This window comes from Diadema antillarum, unplaced genomic scaffold (assembly GCF_040938485.1).
Source record: "Diadema antillarum isolate AM-2024a unplaced genomic scaffold, OU_Dant_1.0 scf00000037, whole genome shotgun sequence".
Classification (NCBI taxonomy): Eukaryota; Metazoa; Echinodermata; class Echinoidea; order Diadematoida; family Diadematidae; genus Diadema; species Diadema antillarum.
In genome coordinates, this window is record NW_027270926.1 from 1974071 (window position 1) to 1998016 (window position 23946).

Genomic DNA, 23946 nt, shown 5'->3' on the forward strand with positions numbered 1-23946 from the left:
TATCTGGGTTTCATTCCCCTTTAAGAAAATCATATCAACTATTGCGAACAAGGTATATATATATATACAGCCGCTTCATTTTTATGTGTATGTATCATTCCTTTTTTATGTAACAAACTGTATAATTCAACATGCAGAAGCTCCGATTCAACGCCTGACCCTTTAATAACTTGTCGGAAGTAATTTCAAAGTAGTCATGAATATGCAAAAGCCCGTCGTCTTTTGCTGTAGAAGATCGCCGGCAGACGCAAGGGTCTACCGAAGGTTCGGAACGCGACCCAGCTTGTTGGAGGCACTCTGAATGAGCAAGCCGGGCATCCAGTGGCGGCTCGAAATACCTTCGGTATTGGACTCTGAGACGATTTTTTTTTCACCCACGGCACAGTATTGATCTGACGAGGATGCTAGCGGGTTATTAATTGATATCAATTGGTCGCACGACGCCAGCAGTGTGGCTGACGTATTAATCCGAGGAATCCGAAATTTTGTAACCAGTGAGCATCATAAAGGATGGATGAGGGAGAGAAAGAGAGATAGACAGATAGATAGATGGATAGATGGATAGATAGATAGATTGGTAGAGAGGGAGAACGACAGAGACCACTCACGTACACACGCACGCACACTCATATTGAGGTTGAGGCCCAATATGTCAATGGAGCGTCGTTATCAAACGAAGACGTAAAAGGAGAAAAAAAGTGAATCAGCGAAGTAGAACTCTCGACTCGGATTGGTCGACAGCTTCGGCTCAAACAATCTGTTGCATGTCGTCTGTAGATGAATGCCACACTCCGTTTAAAAGCGCGCGTATGCATCAAAGCCCTTTGATATCAATATTACTCCCGGCGATAGAGCATGTTAGCAACGCACACTTAGGGAGACTGCGGAGAAGAGAAATATAAAGTGACTAATCTTAATCCCACGTATAACTCCAACAATAAAAGACGCAAGCCTAGAGAGTATCACAAAGAGCGAGAATAATTTTCATCACATCTTGCTGTCAAGTTTCTTGCAATACATTTCACGAGACATAAAAAACAATAAATATTTCAACTTTTTTCGTCGTTATCATCACCAGTTCCATCGGAAACACTTCTGTTGAGGTGCTAATTTTTGTTTTGCTCCTCGTGTGGAAGGAGAAAGAAACCAAACGTGGGTTCCCTGCTCTGCTGTGATCTCGATCTCTTCCTTTTCGGCCGGCACATCGGAAGCCCCGGGATGATGGACACGGAAGAGAAAAACTCCATCTCGGCAAATAACCATGACAACGGAGAGAACGGGGTGCCTGTTCCGGGCCCGAGGAAGCCAACCCATTTCCGCTCTGGTCCAATGATGGCCAGGAAAGGGTACGAAAAGCTGTCAAAGTCGTTTGATGGAGTGGTAAGTTACGTCAATATGTTTGTCTTTTTTTTTTTAATGAAAGTTTCATTTCTCTCCCTGTTTTTCGATAGCTATGTTCTAACTCCTTTTCTTATCTACTTCTTATTTCATTATCTTCGCACTAGGCGCCTATGATGATTATCTTGTCACACTGTATTTTCTTTTTAGGTGCCAACAGCTTAAGGTGATAGTATTCTGCACATCTCAATCTAAGACTGTCTAACAACTCCCTATTTAAAGATTGCGACAAAACTTGCTCTAAAGCCGAATAATCTTGCTGTGCTGTGACATGCAATTATGTCAGCTCAGACTATTCATCCTATCTTTTTTTTTTCAGATCTTGGAATTATATATTTGTCTGTGTATTCTAATTTTGAAATGCAGAAATTAAAAAAATATATATATAAGACGGAAGAAAAAGATAAAGCGTAAGATTATCGTCAAAATAAGGAAAATTTCTCGGCCGTCAGCACTCTGTGTATAAAATAAAAATTACATTTGATTTTCTCTGATGAGATGATGTCTTACACCAGTTATACTTTGTATTTTCTCCAATAACATCATCAGATTTTATGAATGATATGAACGATTATATATCGTACTGCTACATCTTACATTATACAGAATTTACTGTAGAAACGGCTCCCAAGCGCTCAGTGTATAGTGACGGTCCTCTCGTACGGGGGTTGGGGGCGTGGCAGTAATTCTAAGGTTACGAGTAGAGTATGAAATCTATTAGAGAACTGAGGAGGTGAGTTTCTTCGCCAAAGACAATGAATACCGGCAGAGGAACATGTCCTTCATGACATATGAGGATAGGCGATAGTTACAACTTAAAACACAGAAATGTTGAAAATATATCATTTTGTGTTATTCGTGTCAATTTTGATATCATGGCAGTCATTTGCTAGTCAAAGTATAATTAGGGTCGTGTTGATGAAGTAATGTGCATTGCCTTTGGTTCATTTTGCTTTTGCAAAATGGAAAAGAAACGTACGGAGAAACAAGAACACTGAACGAAATAAAGAAGAAAGAATGACATGAGAAAATCACGATATACTTTCGGGCAGGCAAGGAATGTTGGAAAGAGTGATGGAGGTACTATCTGCTCACTTATATTCTGCTGTTCTGGCGGACCTCGTGCGAGTGTAAATGTTTGGCTGACTTGATGAGCCTCTGTCACGTAGGAATGAAAACCCACAATTGGCAATCGTCCCCGACGAAGGCATAAATTTATGTTCAGTTCCCGTTATCTGCCCCAAGACCGATCAAGTAACGTTTACACCTCATAGGACACACGGTGGCAAATGCTGTGAGACATTATACCTGCAAAATAACAACTTTAATACGTCTGTACGAACTACCGCATGTGCGGTATTTGCTTTATAAGACATAGCGCGAGTATGTGGTTAAGATTGCGCATATACAATGATAAAGAGAGGGCTTGATTTCACATCCTTGAGTCCATTTACACTAATAGACTTAAAGAGTTAAAACGTACGTTTCATTCCCTCAAGTTTTTGCTATATCGATTATACTGCTGCTTCTGCTAACGACGATTATGATGACATTTTTGTTCAATTTTGCAATCATTCCTTTGTTATTTTCATTTCCAAACAATATACGTGAATATTACAAATGTCAAAATAATAGTATATTTTCATGTAACATATGGCAGTATCACATCAGAAACGCATTTCGTTTCATTACAGACTGAAAATAAGAATTGATGTGCTGCTAAAAAGCCAAATTACATAATGCAATATTTAAAAAGTAGAAATGATAAAAATTATGTTTTATAATCTTTATGGAAATCGAATTAAATTAATAGCATTATGAATACATATCATTAATGTTCTTCTATCATTTTGATGTTAATATCATCATCACCATCAACATCAAATAATACAATTGATATAGTAATATATAGACGTACAAGAATTGGCAGAAAACGAGGTGGTCAGAAGAAGCATGAAGTTGTAATGAAAGAAACAGTTTTTGTTACATGAATAATGGTTGAAACTTGTTGTAATATTGCTATGATCTGGAAATAATTTTTGTAATATCTTGTGCCAGTTATCTGAAGCAAATACGGCGAAGTCTTTTTCTTTTTTTTTACTCATTGTTTACTCATGACGTTGGCTTCACCAATCATAGATTTATGATTTATTTATATATTTATTTAATGATCTATTGGTTTTATATTTTGAAAGGAATTAGAAAAAGAAACACTCAAATGACCTTGACATAAGATGACAAAAAAGATTAATATAAAAACTAAGTGGTATAAGAATTTTGAAGAAAGTGAACATAAATAAAATAGGCATTGGTTTGACAGGAGAGAAACAGGTAAGGAAAACTAACCAAGACACGGCAAAAAGATTGAAATGGATTGGGTGTGTCAATGATTAAAAATCATGCTACATAGGCCTATATACACTAACGAGAGAAAACATAACAGCAAGTGTGAGACAGAGAGATTATCATGAGAGTTGAATTATTGATTCTACTGCAACAAAACAGACAGGTATCCATTTACTACTGCAGTTCTTGCTTTGGTTTACAAGAAGATGCATGATTCCAGATGTCTGCACAGTTTTACCACACTATTGTTGCTACATTTATTCAGCGGTTCAACAACTAATGATAGCTACTCGAATCTAGTCCGAAAAAAAAACCAAACAAAAATCAAATTAGTCACAGCACACGTCAGAGGTTTTAAGGAGCTTTTAGTTAACTTTAATTAACGCAGTTGTAACCTTTATCAACGGCCGTCATAGCCACAGCTGTCGGTGAACAGTTTATAGACCTGTGTATTTGCTGCTAGTTGAACTTTAGGGTTCTTTCATGTCAAAGGACAAAAAGAATATGTTCGTTGTAGGTTTTGTTTGAACTTGTAACAGATGGTTTCTTAGCAGCTGCTTCAGGTGTCAAAAGTGGTAATAAGGGTGTGATTTGGAGTGAACTTTACATGTGTCCTATGTCATGTTTCGGGATGTTATGTAAGTTAGAGTAGTGTGTATCATAATGTTCATAGTACTTATCGATTGCGAAGGGTTGTCGAATGTCATGTCTGATAATGAACTTGACCGGAACAGGTTTTGTTGAATACCCTGCTGTCACACTATACACTATTCCATTCACTTGGTTCGGTATGATATCATTGCTGTTAGTTTACGTAGTTATCGACATCTCTTGATAATGAATTATATGCAATAATATTTCCTTTTATTTTTTTTCTTCTTGTACAAATTCACCGCTTTAAACCTTCTCCACAAGAATAGGGACGGCCATTTGGTTTTTCAAAGGGCACTTGTTGCTTTAATGGCTATTTCTCTAAACAGTCCACCTTTCTACGATCTCTCGCTTTCATCCTTCTATAGTGCTGAATAATGATAAACCGTTCAGAAAAGACGTTAAATTGTGATACTAATCCTTCACAGCGTTGGCACATACGCACAGATCAGCTTGTACACTGTATATTAGTTCCCGTGTCCAAAAATGTAACAAAATGAATCATTTCAGAATTTTGACTATATAAACGTGTATTGATTTCTTTTTTTCAAGAATGAAAGCGCCAAAGTTCAACAAAGACAATGATTAAAAGTTGCTTAGTACACGGGTATATATATATATATATATATATATATATACGTATATATACATACATATACGTATATACGATGATGATTTAAAGCGAATATTCTTGAAACCATTCATGGTATCCTTTAATGTCTTATTATGTTAGCATCAACATGGCAAATGAGCTCTATAAATGACCTGTGTTGCGAAGGGTTAGTATGACGCACATATTTGATTCAGTAAATAGAGTAGCTTCTCTGCTACGTCTATTACTCAGACAAGAAATTAAGTGGCTTTAACAATGGACTGAGGAATTCCATTAAACGTGTCCATGGAAGTCGTTTACAGGAAATTTATAGAGACAACGTGATCACAACGTGATCAATTTGGTACTTTAACTCGACGAAATCTGCGGTCGATGCCCGTTCAGTGTGAATGCGTCACTATAATTCATTCACTGACCGAACCATAGGATCACTTTGGTTGGTGTGTGATCGAAAGAGATCCGATATATTCTGAGAGTTTGATAGCCATTGACATCGAAACGATAATGATATACCAAGAGTCGTACGAAAAGAATGCTCGGTCACGACGTTCTTTGAGTGGTTGGCTGGCATCGCGACGGAAAATCAACAATGCTGCATGCCATTGTCAAAAGCCATGTAGGTCATCACAGCTTGGAGTGACATCAATGTCATCGATTGGATATCTGCCGAAATTCAAAGTGCATCGGGGATCCGTCTATTGGTTAACCGTTTTCCAAAAATTACCCCCCCCCCCCCCCCGCCAAATCAAGCATCAAGAAAACGAACGGCCAAATCAATGCAAACTTTCGACCTGTCGTCATGATTTAAAGTGTTTCTTGATAATGATATGGAGTTCATTGACCTGGGCTGAGAACGTAAATGCTTTACTGCATTGGGAAATCCTTGTTTGAAATAATCTGTGCGATTTCATAAATTCTACTGAGACGTCTCCTTCTAAATGTTATTTCACACATAATGCACATGAACCATACATGGGTTAAAGAATGTTCGCATCGTTTTAGCCATGCGACAACTACGTAACGTACACATAGGATTTGCTATCTTAGGTAGATGAAGCACACACACAGAACCGATATTAGCGCGAAGAGCATTCTGCTGCGTTGTGTAAAAATTCATGAGTATCGCCATCTGTGCTTAGCTTAATTGCCTGCTTCATCAAACGGCATAAGACCCTCGGCATATTGTTTTCTCGTTTGACCGGTCCGGTGCCGATTTACCCTCCCGCCCCTTGCAGTAGCATAAATGAAATTGCGTAACGACACAATTTCCGGTAAAGCCTCCATGTCATAATAATGCTCCCCACGCCCACACGCTTTGTACACCACAAATTAGTTCAATCGCGCCCTGTCTACAAGTGACCACTGGTTTTCTTTGCTTGTTTTCTTTCTTCCCCATGATCGGAAGTGTGAGCCATTTATTGAAACATTTAATTTAGCATGACATTAAAAACATCAATGACAAACACTCAAAAGAAAAAAAAATAACCCACAAATAGGTCAGTCTAGCCTAGGACGATGACCTTTGGCGCAGACAATGCGTTCCGACATGCCAGTAACAAGCTTCTGATAATATTTGTCACGAAGCTTAATGTAACGAACAAGTCAGTTTTACGCAGAAACCATAAGTTGTTGAAAAATCTGATTGCGTAACTTATTAGTAGGCCCACGTCTCATCATGATATCCATCTATTAAAACAGAATGTATTGGGCTGCTATAAGAGGTAAAAAAAAATAATGAGGACAACATTCGATGCTTACCCTTCAATAGCAATTGTAAAACTATACAAAAGAGTAATCAGTTGAAACCATCTTTCAAGTACAATGTATTTCGCTCTATCGCGATTCAAGTGTTCAATTTCTATACAGTGTTAAAATGGATGGTTGTTTAAACTGACGCAATGTTAACGCAACTTGGGCTATTACCTTCACAATATCTACAATTCTATATACGTAGTTATCTGGGGGCGTATTTATATGCGTTAGTATACTCACTGCCCCCCCCCCCCCTCATCCCCCTACGCCTCGATAATCAAAATCAATCTAAACGACGAAATGCCAACGCCTGAGTGCCCTTTCACCTATTCTGATTAACAACGCAGACATCTTTACAAGGTAAAGCTGTGGTTTACGTGTGTAAACTGGGCAAAAATTGCTCTTACATAGGACCTTTTCAGCAGCACAAGATTGTAATAATTATACAGTCTACCAACATTAATGAGATCAGTTGAATCTCGAAGGGGCATAACTATTATACGTAACGCAGGATCTGCGCACACGCTTTGTTTTATTTTGTTTATTTTTTACGTATGTGTGTCATCTTTAAAGCGTTGGCAAATATTAGCGCACGAAGCAATAAGAGCTCTCGACTAAACTGACGATTAACCGCATTTTAATTAGTCTTTGTCGTCGCAAACTCGGGTCAAATATAGACGAGTGCCATTTCCCCGTCTGCATCTAATAAGCAGCGAAGAAGCAGTTTACGCACCGAGAAAACTTCCGATCGCAGGACCCTGAAATCCAGTCAATATCTTTTTATGTATCCCTACCAGCAGCACTTCGCGTGGCACTGTGATTCTTCATTCGTGGAGCTACTGTGACACATCAATGTTACGCTTAATTTGGGTAAATTTACATATTGTATTCGTCATCTGCAGTTTCTCCACATGACATTGTGTTTATACACCCTGCCCCCCCCCCCCCCGACCAATTCGAACATTGATTTTGCGATTACTCGTGTAACTGTCTGTCCATTGTCACCCGTTCGATGTTTGCAATAGTTTCGATGACCACATTTTCATCACCGTCGTATACCTGCGGGGATTTCATTCAGTCCACCTCGGTATCACACGATAGACTTACACATGTAAATCATATTCACCTTTTAATGTGTCAATATCTTTGTGTGCGGTTATTCTTTTAGTCTATTGCAAGCCTCCTCATATGTATACTAAGGCCTTGTAACATTCTGCAGACACGTCACGTGGATGTATACCTGGGCTTAATTACCTGCATTGGTTGAAGTCTACGAACACTTATATTGTGCATCACCTTTGTATACAGTAACAGTTTTGTAAGCAAAATTCCATTTGTATATGAAATGCGTAAATAATAGCGGTCGAAATGCTGTGGATTAATCGAGCTCATTTGTATTTCAGGATATTATCGATTCTAAGGGGTCATCTTAAAATGCGGAAAGAGTTGTTACATATTTAACTGTGTTGTTAAATGCCTGGCGAAATTATTATTGCTCTTTTCCACGGTAGATCACATGTTGATATATAAGGCACTTTAATGATTATTCAACATCGATTTTTTTTTGTTGGATATTTTGCACGGCAATTACCCATTACGTACGTCTTCATGTTTGTTTGTTTGTTCTTTTTTTCCCAAAAATACTAGTTCTTGACGATCAACGCCACATTGCGTGTTTCAGTGAATTTTTCATTGAAAACATGTGGAAATCAATTCGATGTGGAGAATCCATTAAAATGACCAAGAAACAGCCTGAATTGTGTCACTCATGTCACTTCATCACATTTTACTGCGACTAATAAATTCCACCATATTTGAAGCTCCCGGCACAATCGACACGAAAATTTAATGCTCTACGTTTTGTACGTCCTCAATACCCGAATTCTTTATTTACAAGTCCGCACTACAGCCTTTGATTCGGTTGTGTGACATTAATGCCATAATCAACGCAAGGTTAGCATGCAACCCTCATAATTTTGCACATTTTAGAATTAAAACATTCATTGCATTTATACCAAGAAAATAGTACGCTGTATTATACTTGATAATACAGTATGTGTATATTGTTTGCAATGTTCTAAGATTCTTGATCAATGGTCATGAAGAGTTTGAAATACTGATGAAGGTCTTTTATCACCTCTCAAGACTGTGCCCTTAAGTCCCTGGTCGGTCACTCTGCCCTATCTGAGACCGGTCTGATGATAAATCCTTGACCAATTTCTTTACGGGGAAGTTGTTTTAGCCCCTTTTTTTATACTTCGGAGAGCTTTGCTGGTCTTCTTTAATGCGCTTTCGATTTTATACTCCCTAATTCCCGCTGAAGATTTTACGTTTTATGCTCTCTGGTCGGTTTCTATGGCACATTTAAAGCCGGGACGGTGATATGTCGCCATTTACTTTTCCTTAGAGTTGTCCTTGCTTTTTTTATTTCTCTCGCGAGCTTTGTCGAGATAATTTTTCTTCAGGAGGCTCATATTCTCTGTAATAATTAAGGTTACAGTAATCTGTGTGTACTACTATTATTTAGGAAAAGAGAAATACTTCACATACTTGCAAAATAACATGTCTGTGCTTTTAGACACTTTTTTTAGCTTTTTTTTTGAATCAGACTACTTTGAATCAAGGCACAACTGTTTCTTCATTTCACATGCGTCATGATATCTTTCGACAGCTCGGTTTGCATTACATCTTTGATCTGTGTCTGATTCTTTTCCAATTCGTTTTTTTTTTTCGGCCACAGAGTTACGTGTACCCCATCCGAAAGCAGAGTCTTATCGAAGACGCCAGACGAGAGTCGACCAGGTCATCACTGGACATCACTTCATTGTCTCTGGTGCTGTCCAGTCCCGAGGAGAAGGATGACGTCTTCGACGACGCCTTCGAGGCCGTCCTGGAGAATGCCGTACGCCGCTTTACTGTTACCTTCGCTTCGAAGGACGGGGCGGGCTTCGGGTCCCTCAGCGAGGCTCTCCGAGTATTCCAGGTAGGACCTTTGATCATCTACTTTATGTCGACTCTGCGAAACGTTTATCAAAGAATATTGTAGAATCAACTTTACAACTTTTTGTACTCTAAGGAAGGTTGGATAGTTATGTGTTAAACGTGACTTTTAGACGAGTTCTCACTTCTTATGAAAGTGTGGGAAAAAAGAGAACTGTAAGTGCAGTGTACCTTTTAATTGCTCTGTGTTCGCAAGGAGGTACCCATTCGCGCCTCAGTGTGTGCCCATGTGCTAAGATGTGTTCCCTTTTTGTTTTTGGCAACCATAAACACGTCGATATATGTGTATATGTACGTAGCACTTTTAATCAATCCTCAAAAAACTATATATTCCTCACGGATATATACCCAACCATTGTCAATATATATATATATATCTATTGATATGTTTATGTACAAACTTGAAATCCTTTTTTTTTTTCCCTCGGGGTCTCGACGCTTTATTAAAGGACACGTCCACCTTCATATACATAAGGATTGAGAGAATGCAGCGATACTAGTAGAACACCTCAGTGAAAGTTTTAGGAAAATCGGACAATCTATTCAAAAGTTATGAATTTTTTAAGTATCTGCCCAATCACTGATGGATGAGAAGACTACTACAGTGTATGATGTCACATGCGTTCAACGATATAAGGAAAATAAAAAGAGAATTTCACAAAACTTTACTTTTTGAATAAAGTGCACATTCCTTCGACTTGTTACATGTTAAGTATGAATGTTAATATTATTCCCCCTGCCTTCTGAAAGAGAGAAGTCGAGTGCTCTTTTGTTATGCAAGAAAAATGGAAATATGTTGAATTTCCTTTATTCTTTCTTTATATCGTTGTACACATGTGACATCAGAAGCTATAGTAGTCTTTTCATCCAGCCATGACTGAGCAGAAACTTCAAAAATTCGTTACTTTTGAACGGATTGTCCGATTTTCCCCAAACTTTCGCTGATGTGTTCTACTAAAATTGCTGCATTCACTCAACCCACATGTCTATGAAGGTAGACTTGTCCTTTAAGTACACCATCTATGATCGTCTGCACGCTAAACAGAATACAATGATCCTGTGAGTGTTATGTCTGTGTAATTGAAGGGCTCTTTAACAATGAGGGTGGTACAAAGGGGGAAATAATAAAGGGGGAATAATATTAACATTCATACTTAACATGTAGCTCATGATAACAATTACAATAACGAGTACAGTTGCCAGTGATTGTACAGTACATGGGATTTGAAGTTGACACTTTATGAATAAGATGGAAGAGTCCTAGAAGACAAACTGAAGTGTAACCTAGTATATATCTTTATTTTATCTCATCCCAAATTTGTAAACTCGTGTAATGCTGTTTAAAAGTACTGATCTGATTGGGCTCCTGATGCAACATGCCTTAAGGACTTTGAACGGACAGCTGTTCTGACAATTTATTGAAAAATAGGTATTGATATAATTTTGTCAACTTCAGTGTCGAAGTATCGCACAAACAAAAGCTTGCAGTAGAAGGCGGCAAAACAGTGTGAACATCTAATATAAGGGACGGCTGTCTTTTCTTTGATCTCAGGGAATTGAATGGCTTTATTCAGATATTCTTTGTTTAAGCTCCTGGTGTAACAGAATGCCGACTATAATGGACAAACTCTAAGAAACGAGGGACCATAATACCGTGTTCCAACTGTTCACGAAAATAGCCTCTTTTAAACTTAATATATATAGAACTCGGTGAATCTGCTCAGTCCTGCTGAAGTGAGAATGCTGATTGAACACGAACGAACGATACAGCGTCCCTTGTGGTATGAGGGTATTGATTCTCAACAGTCACCTTCAATGTTGACCAAAATGCTCATTGCGCCACACCTGTCAAACGCGTTAAGTACCGTTTTCACCGTCCCCGTTCCCCGAAATTGAAGCCAATAAAAGACGGCAATTAATTCCTCAATTCATCGTCGCTTCTCGTTCCTTCATCGTCATTATTCTCTTCAGTTCTTTGGAAGCTTCCCTTCTTCCTCTTTTCCTCTCAAATTACATGACACTCTCGTATCAAGGGGGTCGAAGATTTCCCATCAAGAAAGACGATATATATGAATCTGGAACTATGATGAGGTGTGAGTGTTCGTCAATTTGTCTGCCCTGTGTACAATGCTAATTACGTTCTAATTGGAAAAACCAGACCAATAATTCAAGTAATACATTATGACATTATCATGTGTTTGTATTTCAACACGCAACAATGAATAGTATATGATCATACAGTCCAGTGCTGGCAGTTTACCTATAACGAAATATTATCGATTCATTGCCTTCGTCAATTTCGCGCATAATTTCGAAGAGCCACGTAATTTGTCTTTTTGTCTGCATTGAAGAAAACAAGAAAAATCAGCGAGATGAGTATTGAGACATTCTTCCGGTTTCTTCATGTTTCGGACAAACATTCTGTGAGGAAGCTATGTCATTTTTCTTTTCAACTGAATCTCGCAAGCCTTTGCTCAATATTGCTCAAAACAATCAAGGGTAACACCACCATGTCTTTTTTTTCACACGCTAGATGTGCATTGCTATCGAGCCAAGCCTATAAATGTGGTCTTACTCTTGCCGACGATGGATTTCTTCCCCTTAATCCAGAGTAAATGTGGATCATTGGGCAAATTGATCACGTCTTAATGATTGTCATGTAATGTCTTCTTCCCGAAGAAAGAAAAGAAAAGGGAGAAAAACGTCTTGGAAATACCAGTAGTCAGACAAGTGGCAGGCTCCGGTGGAGGGGAGAGTGTAAACGATGATGCCATCCAACGTTTTTCTCACACGAGTGTCTCCTCGCTATTTGCCCGCCGATGCCTCACAGTACACTTCCGATATTTTTTTTTCGGGAACCCGTCCCGGGACATGTTCCCCACCTCCTCATCCTTTGGTTTCCTCTCGTCCGATTCGCCGGCATTTCATTTTATTCCTTATACAACATAGTCATTGGTATGCTTTCTATATCTCCCTTTCATCATCTCTTACTGCCGTTCTTCTCTCCCTCTCCCCTTCTCTCCCTCTCGTTCCTTGATTTGTTCTTTCATTCATTTCCCGGTCCTCACCTCCCACTCCTCCTTCCAATGTCTTCATTTTCCTTCTACTGCCCATCTTCGCTTCTATAGACTTTCTTTCTTTCCTTCTCCATCTCAATGTTATCTTTCTATCTTTCTCTTTCTCTCACTATACCCCATTCTGTCTGTCCTTCATCATCTTTCTCTCCTTCTCCATCTTATCTATGTTTCTTCACTGCCTGCTTCTCTTCCTTTCTTTAATTTTTATTCTCTTCTCCTTTCCTCGCTTTTCTTTATGTAAACTTTTCTGTTCGTGTTTTTTTTCTAAGCATCGTTTCGTCAAACATGACGCAGACATGCTTCCATTTCGAATGACTGAGGGCGGCGGACAGATCAAGACAGAACAGAATAAAACAGAACAAAACAGAACATGGCCCATAAAGCTGAGCAAGTCCGGTGATGGTTTCTCATTTAATTTTGTGCTGGGCAGCGCGGCAGCCATGGCATAGAAATTCGAAACTTTATCGTCCAGGGTTTTTTTTTTCCTCCGCCCAGCATGGCTTGAATGGGTTGTCGGCCCCTTTTAATTAAAAGTAAGGGTAAAAAAAATCCACGAAACCTTTGCTAGAAGCAAACTTTATCCCCTTCTCAAGGAACAAGGAAATTAATATACTTTCGCTCTTTCGCCATGTTTTCAATACCGGCCTGAGATAAAATAGAATGTCTCTGACTAGATTTATCTTCGTGGAGTGGCTCCTGTATGAATTGAATTCCCCGCTGGCGGTTTTGTCATTTTTGTGAGTATCGATTGGTCTTCTCTGTAAAAGGCAGGCGAAATTGAATTTCGTGACCCAAGGAAAACATTACGCCATGAGTTCAAGTACCGGAAAAGTTGTACAGGATTATAGACACCTATTAACACGTAATCAGTGCCGTTCGGTTCCACTTACAAGGCACAACCACGCAGGAAGAGAGTGTGTATTTTTCTAATCATAATTAAATGCAATAATCAATGATCGATTCCTATGATCGCAAATAGGCCAGCCATACCATCGAATCATGAACAAATATTGGCGTGTCAGGAGTATATAAAATAACTGCCCCAACAAACAAACATGCAAGCAAACAGATTACGATAATTATGTAATGCTGAACTGTTGGCAACATCGAACTTATATCATTCTTTTTAAAACTAATCACTTCTTACAGTGCTTGTTCAATTACACAGGGACAATAGAGTCATTATCCGAGCTTGCTAAGAAGGAGCGTAAGTTATCATATGAGTCAATAAGACAGAAAAAAAGCCGCGTACGAAAAAGTCCGTGGATCAGTAGAATAATGTATAATAATATACGCAGCTAATAAATGCAGCCAAGGGGACGCCTGCGCACAAAATACATTCCACGAGGTCGTATCCTTTTTTGGAGAAATTGAAAACGGCGCTACAGGTCGTAGTAGACGAACTCGCTGGCATTGGAAAGCTTGGAGAAACATAGATTAAATGCAAATGTATCCGACGTTGAACATATGCCTTCGAGCAACGTATCGATTCAGGAATGCGAGAATAGGAAGAAAGAGAAAAAAATATCGGGAAACAGACAAATGAAGAAAGAAAAAGAGAAATAGATAGCCAGAGAGAGAGAGAGGGAGAGAGAGAAATTGTGAGATAGCCATGTCTATTCAATATAAGTGGGTTCTTTTGGTGAAATACCTTTTGTAGGCAGATGATTTGATACTGTATATTTTCAGTACCTGTAATGTTAAAAAAAATGAGTGAAGGTGTGTGCGTTACTAAAATGTCAAAATTTGAAAAATCAATCTGACAGCGAGATAAAGATGTTAAGTCTCTCTTTTTTTTTTTGGGGGGGGGGAGGGGGGCAGTCACACTTGCCGTTCATGCTATCCTTGTAAACATAACTTAGTCAGTGTTAAAATGAATATGAGATAAGAACATCCATATCGAATAAATACGCAGAATGGAAAGTAAAGTTAAAGAAAGATAAGGAATTACAGTGTAAACATAAATGAAAATCGGATAAAGAAAGTGAAGAATATAGAAAAAGATTTTAGGCGAAAGAGGGAAAAAGAGAAAAAAAAAGAAAAATAGAAGGACGAGGCAGAGGAGGAAGAAAAAATAAAAGGAAAAGAAACAGTGGAAGATGGAGAGATGGGCTTGGGGAAGGAAAGGATGTCTACATGAGACAAGGTGAGCTGGATGAAGAAAGAAGAGAAAAAACATTTCCAGTAGAAGAGGGGAAGAGAGAGAGAGACTTTCAAAGTATTGCGCGATGGACGTTAAGAAGACAGTTGTCTCTTTAAAGGCCCACCGCAGTGACCTATAAGTGTATGGCATACAATTTAAGACAATTAAAATTTGTTGGTTTTAGAAATGACAAGTGTCAATATTTGACCGGAACTACGCCTACGTGTTTGTTCTCCCGTTATTGTGAGGTCAGTGATGATGACGATGTAGGAAACAACGGGAGAGTGTGTGGGAAGGCAAGATTACGTCACTGCACACGTAACAATGGTCTATGCGCTGTTACATAAAGTCAATGATTCATACCGATAATATAACATGCCTCGAGTGGCTTAAACGCGCGGGAAGCTAGCGTAGACCGGAATGTTCGAAATTTTAGGAATGTTCGGCATGCTCCCACTATCACACTTGCGCCTGCATCGCTAAACTGACTTTCCTTTAAAAAGGGGAGATGCATACGAATATTAAAAGCAAAAGACATTACACTTACAAGTGATTAGTGGATGCGGGGGGTTCAGAATTTTCTCTCTTATTATTTCTTTCTTTTTTTTCGCATATTTTAGCTTACGTTTAGGCTTCATTGACACCTTTCGATTTTCAAGACGTCTCAGAACATTGTTTTCCCGTTTGTCTTATGAATGCAATATTCATTTTGAGATGGAGTGTTGCTATTATATTTACCTCAAAACCAAAATAATTTAAAGGGAATGGCTAGTAACCGATCAGAGGGAATCAGTGGGAATGCTGAGGGATGATTGTTCCAATCCTTGTGGGATTCATTTAAGAGTACATTATATATCTATTGTTGTGTGAAAATTACTTGCTTCAGAACAGTCTCATATTCAAGTAATGTGCAGATTAATGCCCCGTCACTGACCAGGCACGCTAACCTGGAAACATTAAACTGCACATTACTTGAATATGAGACCATTCTGAAGCAAATAATTTTCACACAACAATAGATATATAATCTACTCTTAAATGAATCCCACAAGGAATGGAACAATCATCCTCCAGAATTCCCACTGATTCCCACTGATCAGTTACTAGCCATCCCTTTAAGAGTACATTATATATCTATTGTTGTGTGAAAATTATTTGCTTCAAAACCTTTAAGAGTACATTATATATCTATTGTTGTGTGAAAATTATTTGCTTCAGTACGGTCTCATATTCAAGTAATGTGCAGTGAAATGCCCCCTCACTGTACAGGCATGCTAACCTGGAAACATTAAACTGCACATTACTTGAATATCAGACCATTCTGAAGCAAATAATTTTCACATAACAATAGATATATAATGTACTCTTAAATGACTCCCACAAGGATTGGAACAATCACCACCCAGCATTCCCACTGATTACCACTGATCAGTTACTAACCATCCCCTTTAAGAACAATAAGCCAATAATAACACAAACCTGTTTTGAAGTACCGACAGATAGCACTCTTTCTATGTTCATAGCATGAAAATGTCTGATAAGTTGTGGTAATTGCCTGCATTCTGTTTCTTTTGTTTCACAGCTCTCGTTATGTTGCATAATTATATTCTTTCTAGGTGGCGTCGTCTTACTTTACAAACATTCTTCGTTCTTTCTCTGATGTTGGTCCTGGTGGCCCATTGTGTGTTGCGAGTCTGTTCTTTTACTTCCTTTTGCATCATTATAACATTATGCCGTACTTGTCATAAGAATTATCATGACAAAGAATAAGAACAAACACCAATGGACACCAAGAAAAACAGTTGGAGGGCAAATTGGAAAGAAGAGGAAGGGGCGTGGTAAACAAGAAAACAGGAAAACAAAAGATTAATGAAAATGAAAAGTGTGAGAAATATCTGGCAGTGTTTGATAAAAGGATTTAGACCACACCTACATGACATCAGACATCACTTTAATAGTTCATCGGAGACTGCAATGATTTCAACTGACTATAAAGTGCGAGCCACCAGTTGAGAACCAGAAAGACGTGGATCCCCCAAACGAAGTCATTAGATTTTTTTTTCTCTTTTCAATGAACCGGGGGCACAAGAGCAAGGGAGGTGAAAAATAGTCATCCACCTGTTGGTAAACTACAGAGAAGAAAATTGCTTATGTAATGCATACAGTTGTGAATGTGTGTGGGTTGTTTTTTTTTTTTCTTTTGTTAGTGGTGGTGGTGGTGGTGTATGTTTTGTGGCGCGCACGCTGCGTCCTCGAGTTCATCTTTAGCTGAGTCTTCTTTGATCTCGTGTGCGAGGCCGCAGGGGAGATTATTTCGGTATTATTTATGGCACGTTGGTCCAATTTGTCTTCCCACTGTTTGCATGGAGAGCGAGAGGAAATTGAAATAAGCAGGAAGATCGAAATGAGACGGTTATTTTGAGCAGCAATCACGTAAACTAGGAGCACCCTCGGGCCCCCGTGTGTCTCCGCGCCACTTCGTGAAAAGATGTCTACAGAGAAGTGAGAAATGCTGACACGTAGACTCCCGTCTTTTAGGTAGAAATCGTAATCGCAAAACATAGAAGTTTTCATTATCGAACCTCTCGCCGAATCAATTAGAAGTATCAAACGAAGGTGATAATTTGAAATTTGCACAAGAAACCCCCGCATGCTCTCACTCCTCATGTGATGCTTAATTCAAAGAAGTCTAGCCGGACCTTTCTTAGTCTACTAACGAACCTCACTGATTCTGAAGAATATGCATACTAGTGCCTGAAAGTTAGTCATGTCCTGAATCTATCTCTTTATAAAAATCTAAAATATGAACATATACATACAAACGCCACCAATCGCACAAGTCGAAATAATGGCGTAGTCGATGAAAAATATTACACGGATAGAATATAATCACTTTGCTAATTCTCTTGACTAAGCGAAAGTCGAAGGCTTTTCTCCAGTCCCGTGGATTCGGCTTAGGTGAGATTGACTGTGTATCTATAAGTACATTGATAACTGTTATAGCTAAATGCTTCCTACAAAGCTTCCACCGATTTGCATCTTGCATCAGATTTTGATTTGCATCAGAGAACGATTGGGATGACCTTCCGAGAAATTCCTGCTACATCCTCTTCAAAATTCATCGCCTCACTATTTCTCATGTTGTCCGTTGTCTTAAATCATCCATTTAAGCGTGTGGAATACCTCTATTTTACATTTCAGAAAAAGAAGGTGACACTCACCCACGTGGAATCCCGCCCTTCGCCCAGAGTGGACGGTCAAATCGAGTTTCTCGTGCAGTGCGAGACCAAAGGCAGCTCTTCCAAGACCGTGCTGACCGCTCTCCAGAAAGTGGTGGACAATGTCCGACTGGAGAAGGAGGAGGTCACTAAAAGAGGTAAGGGTGGGCGCACAGGGTTTCGTCATGCATGCAAGTTGCATCATTTTCTTTCTTCGTCTCATTGTTATTGAAGAAAACAACGGACTGATGTCATTCTACAGTGGCGGATCCAGAGGGGGGCGCAACCGGCGCACGCCCCCCTTTATTTTTCGTGAAAAATAAAAGAAATAAAAAGAAAAAACATGAAATGAAACCCGGAAGTGCCACCAGAAATATCAGTCATGCCCCCCTTTACAGAATTCCTGGATCCGCCCCTGATTCACTGTTCAAGACCAATACAGAATACAATAGGACATTAATTGTCGCGATTGTGTAACGCATAATACAATTATAAGAAAAAAATACACGGTCTGATTGATGTCACTGTGGCAAGACTTTCGTAAAGTGCATAAAATGACTGAATGTTCGTTTGCTTGTTCGTTCGTTTGTTTGTTTGTTTGTTTGATTGATTGTTTTTGTTAGGCTGGAATAACATCAAGTAATTCTCTGTCATCTCGCCACGTCCTCTTCACTCCCACGCGAACACACACACACACACACATACACACACAAGCAACAAGAAGCCCAATAAACGTAATGATTTTTTTCCATCATTTTCAAAATAATACAGTAAGATATATACAATTTCAATCTAAAATTTCGAACACCCATGTAGACGCACTCACATCACAAACACATGCATGCATACATCATCAGGAAATAACAAAGTTGATAAACCAAAGATTTGTCATAACTGTAGATATGAGAATCATACCTCACTACTCGTGGATCTTCATCATATTGTCAATAACGCATGCCAAGCCCCCCCCCCCCCCAAAAAAAAAAAAAAAATAAAAAAAAAATACAATGGGCTGCCGAGGAGAGGTATTGCATGCACTGGATTTCAGTCAAATCTTGAAAAGCAAAATACACATGATGGCGTATGCTATTTACAATATTCTAGTAGCAGGAAATTAAGGTTTATAACGCTCCTAATAAACTGACTGCAGCATTACTTAGGCACACATGTTTGCACTCTGAAGGGTTTGAATTAGATCAAGATTAGATTGTATCTTCTACACAAGATCAAATAAAGATAGTTGAGTTGAGGCAGCAATTGTTCGAATATATCAGAGGCATGCTGATTGTATGATAAGTTCACGTAGTTTTGGTGTGCAGTCAAAATACGCTAATATTCAGCAATAAAAGACCCTACCCCTCCCCCCCCCCCAAAAAAAAAAAGATTGCAGAGAGAACTACTATTCAAATGGACACATTTCAACAATGCAGTGAAGTGGACCTGTAATATGTCGGCTTAAAGAAGTCTGACTTAAACAAACAAAACAAACAAAACAAACAAAAAAATATCACCCAACCACACACACACACACACACACACACACACACACAATAAAAACATCATTTGAAAGATAGTTTGGTAATGCACGTTAGGCTACATCCGAAAATTCCAATTGAGTAGGTGATTTATATCTTACGATTTATTTAGACTACAATGTCGCATTGCAGTATTTTGCTGCAATCAACCTGCCAGTATTGTGACTGCAATGAGCAATAAGTGCAGTAATGTAGCGACCGTGAAGGAACGTTTGCCTTTCTCTTCAACCCGAACCTTTAGGAATTGCACTTAGAAAGTACAATACATGAATCAACTGCACACCTATGTAATGGTTTATTGCAAATCGAGATTTCATTTCCATTTTCCACTTCAATTCTTTTCCATATCCAATCCTACAAAATTATTTTAGAATAACGATAATCATTTTGTACAATCTAGCGAAAAGACATATTATCAAGATAATGCAAATAAGTATACACACACACGCACGCACGCACACTCACACACACACACACACACACACACACATATATATATATATATATATATATATATATATATATATATATATATTTGTGCAGTAGGACCTACGTATATGTACTCATCCTGCATATAAATGCATACCCACGATATACAAATATTAATCCATGTGGAATCAAGACAAATCAAAGTAGCACTGAAGCGTTATGAATATGGAAAGAACTTGCCCTCCCCCCCCCCCCCAAAAAAAAGCAGAGCTTGCCAAGAACTAAAAATAAAACTGCTATGAATGCCCAAAACTGTTACTGACGTCTCATCAAAAACACAGGCTGTAATCGTTGACGTCTGATAACGATCTCGACTTGGGAACCACTTCTGATTTGTCCCTTTAAGACTGACCATCAAGCCCTCTCATTCAGAGCACCTTGAATTGATTAGGCGCGCGGGGGGTTTCGACGTGAATAGAGATTCGGGCAATGCTGGTCGATGTTAGCCGACTCGGTCGGCGAACTCAACTCGCTATAGCCCGGAGACCAGACGTCCAACACCAATAATGATGATCAGTGATTGTGGCACTTCCGTCAGTCGTGATATACAGTCGCCTGATGACATTTTATGCAGACATGGTGGGATGATGTTTCCTTAATAGGCTGTCTTATAAATTACTGCTCAGCTCCATGGAAGGATGCCGATTTGCACCATTTATTTTGATGAATCATATTTTTTTTTTGGGGGGGGGGGGGGGCAAACATTCTTTCAGCGTAAACATTGGTAATCATGTCCAGTCCTTATAAATACTTTGAAGAGGCAATAATGTTTTTTTTTTTCATTTTGTGACGTGAGAAAATGGAAAAAATATACGAGTTCATGGAAATACAAACTGAATTTTTTTGTGACCGACTGTGCTTAAACACACATGTAACGATCTCAATACTCGTAAAATAACACCCACAGGGTTCACGAATTAACAAATAAACCTTCAATAAAAACATACCTATCATAATACGGATGTAATATCAAACTATACTCGCCAAAGACGCTTCCAACAATTCAAAGAGAGGTTAAGCTCATCTCAAGGACAGAGAAGAACAGCTTTCTCAAATTTTTCCTGAAACTATATCTATATATATATATATATATTTCATACAAGTATGTATACGTTTGACAGACACACAGATTAAATTTGACTCTGATTGGTTATGTTTATTGTCTAATCCACTTTACCCAATGAACTTCCTCTCGTGTTTTGAGTAAACTGGATAAACGCAACAGATGGAGAAATATAAGAACATGCCTTATGTGTTTCATGTACGCTCTAACTTTCTCAAAGTGCTAACTTTTTGTTTTGTGCATGTTTTACAAATACAGTCTCTAAAAGCAGCAGACAGGAGTATATTAATATGCTTTATATGTTCCATGTATATTTCTCTTTACTCAACTAACTATCTCTTTTGTATTTTGTGTGCACTGGGCAGAAGCGCTCTTACTCCATGGGCCAGGAATATATGACTCTGATGATGAGCAGGAATCGGAAAGCAAGTTTCTTCTTCATAAGATATTAACTTATTGCTTACGGGCAGGCGTTTTGTCGTAGGTCAACTTTGTGGAGACGTATCAAAATATTGGAAGCAGGAGTTTAATCATGGTCGAAAAGCATGAAGCATATGTTGTAAAAATATATCTGGCCTTTCTACTGTCGTTTGTCACCTCCTGCATGTAGCCTTGGAATGGAATTTGATGAATGTATCATAAAACGGTAGCAGATATTGTTCTCTCCACAGTAATGAAAGTTTACCGTTGTTCAAGTCTCTTGATGATTTACGAAGAGTCGTAAAAAGTAAATTGCTCATTTATGTCTTCGCATTTACGAGGGAATCGATTAAGCAAAAACTCGTGTGCTGTTATATTGAAAATGTGAAGTATACAAAGTAAGTGAACAGCAAAGTCCTACATGGCAAAATGTTCAGTACATGTCAAAACGTATAAACACTGCAAAGAATTGATGCGTTGAAATGTCTGAAGTCACTGAATTCTAAATGAGCTTTAAGGCTACATACAACCGCGACTAATAACGATACTTTTTCTTAACCGCGAAGAGATATTGCATCGAGACACTGGCTCGTTTGATGATAGATAAACAACCGATCTTTACCTTTTAATCGTACTATTATTTTTTTCGTGTCTTCTGTATTGACCAGACATGCTTTTTGACGAGGAAATGCCGAATGACCCTCCCACTCCGGAATCAGAACGCAAGTGTCTCTGTTAAGAAATTGATCTCATAATCATTATACCCACATTGTCTCTGTTAAACCATTTGACAACATTGTCATTATGGGCTGAGGTTAACACGGTGAAAGTGTTGCTAACATGGGATAAAGGAGCACGGGGGACTAAAGAAAGACTAATCAAAATTAATAGAGTGCTGCTGCAATCGCCACGGTGGTGGTCGGTCCATATGCCTTTAACTCTATGTTTCATGCATTACATACATCATAGTTGCAACAAATATACAACAGACTTTTTCCTTCTGGCAAAAGAGGGTATGAGATGGTGTGGATCTCTCAGGGTACATTTACAATCATTTCATTCCAGGTTCTAATATTCTAGATTCCATTGTCACGTTGTGTGTTTGTTGTTTTGTTTCGAGTTCCACAGGTATTCTGTTTTTTAGTAGGTCATCAACATCCAGAGTCCATCGAGTCATTTCATGCTCTGCTCATTCTTTCATCTATTTTACAATATCATGTTGGTCTTCACAATATATTTTTCATAGAAATATCTATTCTCATGATATTATGGAATAATATTATGCCATTTTCACCTTTCATGCTCATCTTCATGGTCGTGCCAAGTTATACGATGTCGATAGCTATCTCGTGCTTTTGAATCGTTTGCCAGAATCATGAGACATGATAAATTACCATGATATATTTCAGTTCCCTTTGACAAAATCATCTGTATGTTCCAGATGAATGGCTGGAGGTCAAACAATGAAATGTGTAGGAATTAAGTTAAACCAAACAGGGTTTAGAATGGAGCTAGTTGGTCACCAATTTCCGAAGTTCGTTAACTATCAAACCATTTTCTAGAGATAGTTATTAATATGGTTTAATTCTAGGATTTCATTACATTGGAGGGTCATGCGCAGGTGCAGTTCACCCTCCGATCCTGGCTCGATCCCCTGGTCGCCATCCGTTTGAGTGTCTATGGTCCGCCGTCATTGCCTAAAGCATATCCTCTTTTACATCACCTTCGCTTAATTTTGTTTTTCACATTAATTTTCTGTTCCATGGCCCAGGGGTCGTCTTCGTTTTCCTCGCCATTAAGTCAGCATTGTTGTAATTTATTCAGTATATATTCTCAATGAGAATACAGGGAATATCACGGTAAATTCTATGATGAACATGGATTATATGAACGGTGTTAAATGTTGCAGAGGGGAGAAGATTTGTGTGTGTTAGAAAGTCAGACGGAAAGACACACGGAATATCGAAATGCCATATTTCGAGATAACATGCATAATCATCTGATATTCATTCACAACGTATATTGTACCATCGCAGGAATTTGTAACCATTATCATATACTATCATTATGACATGCTGTTCTGGAGCATCAAAAGTCTTGCATTATTTTCATTTATACTCCTGCTATGTACTCTTAACTTCACCATTCATTTAATTTTTTTTTTCCCAGGAATGTTACGAGACACAGAAAACAATAATGTTATGACTCATACTGTAAGCAAAAGTATCATTCTTATCCCCC

The 23946-nt window shown here is 38.6% G+C and overlaps 1 protein-coding gene across 1 annotated transcript in view; it reads left to right on the top strand.

Annotated features, from left to right (window-relative positions):
* Positions 1–1059: 1059 nt before the first annotated feature.
* The window catches only part of LOC139708807 (tyrosine 3-monooxygenase-like), a 35636-nt gene continuing 12749 nt past the window's right edge, over positions 1060–23946 (top strand). Inside the window, exons 1-3 of the mRNA XM_071620763.1 lie at positions 1060–1380; positions 9501–9743; positions 18182–18356. Of these exons, the coding sequence (XP_071476864.1) occupies positions 1219–1380; positions 9501–9743; positions 18182–18356 (580 nt within the window). The 5' untranslated portion in view covers positions 1060–1218. The remainder of the gene's footprint in view (positions 1381–9500; positions 9744–18181; positions 18357–23946) is intronic.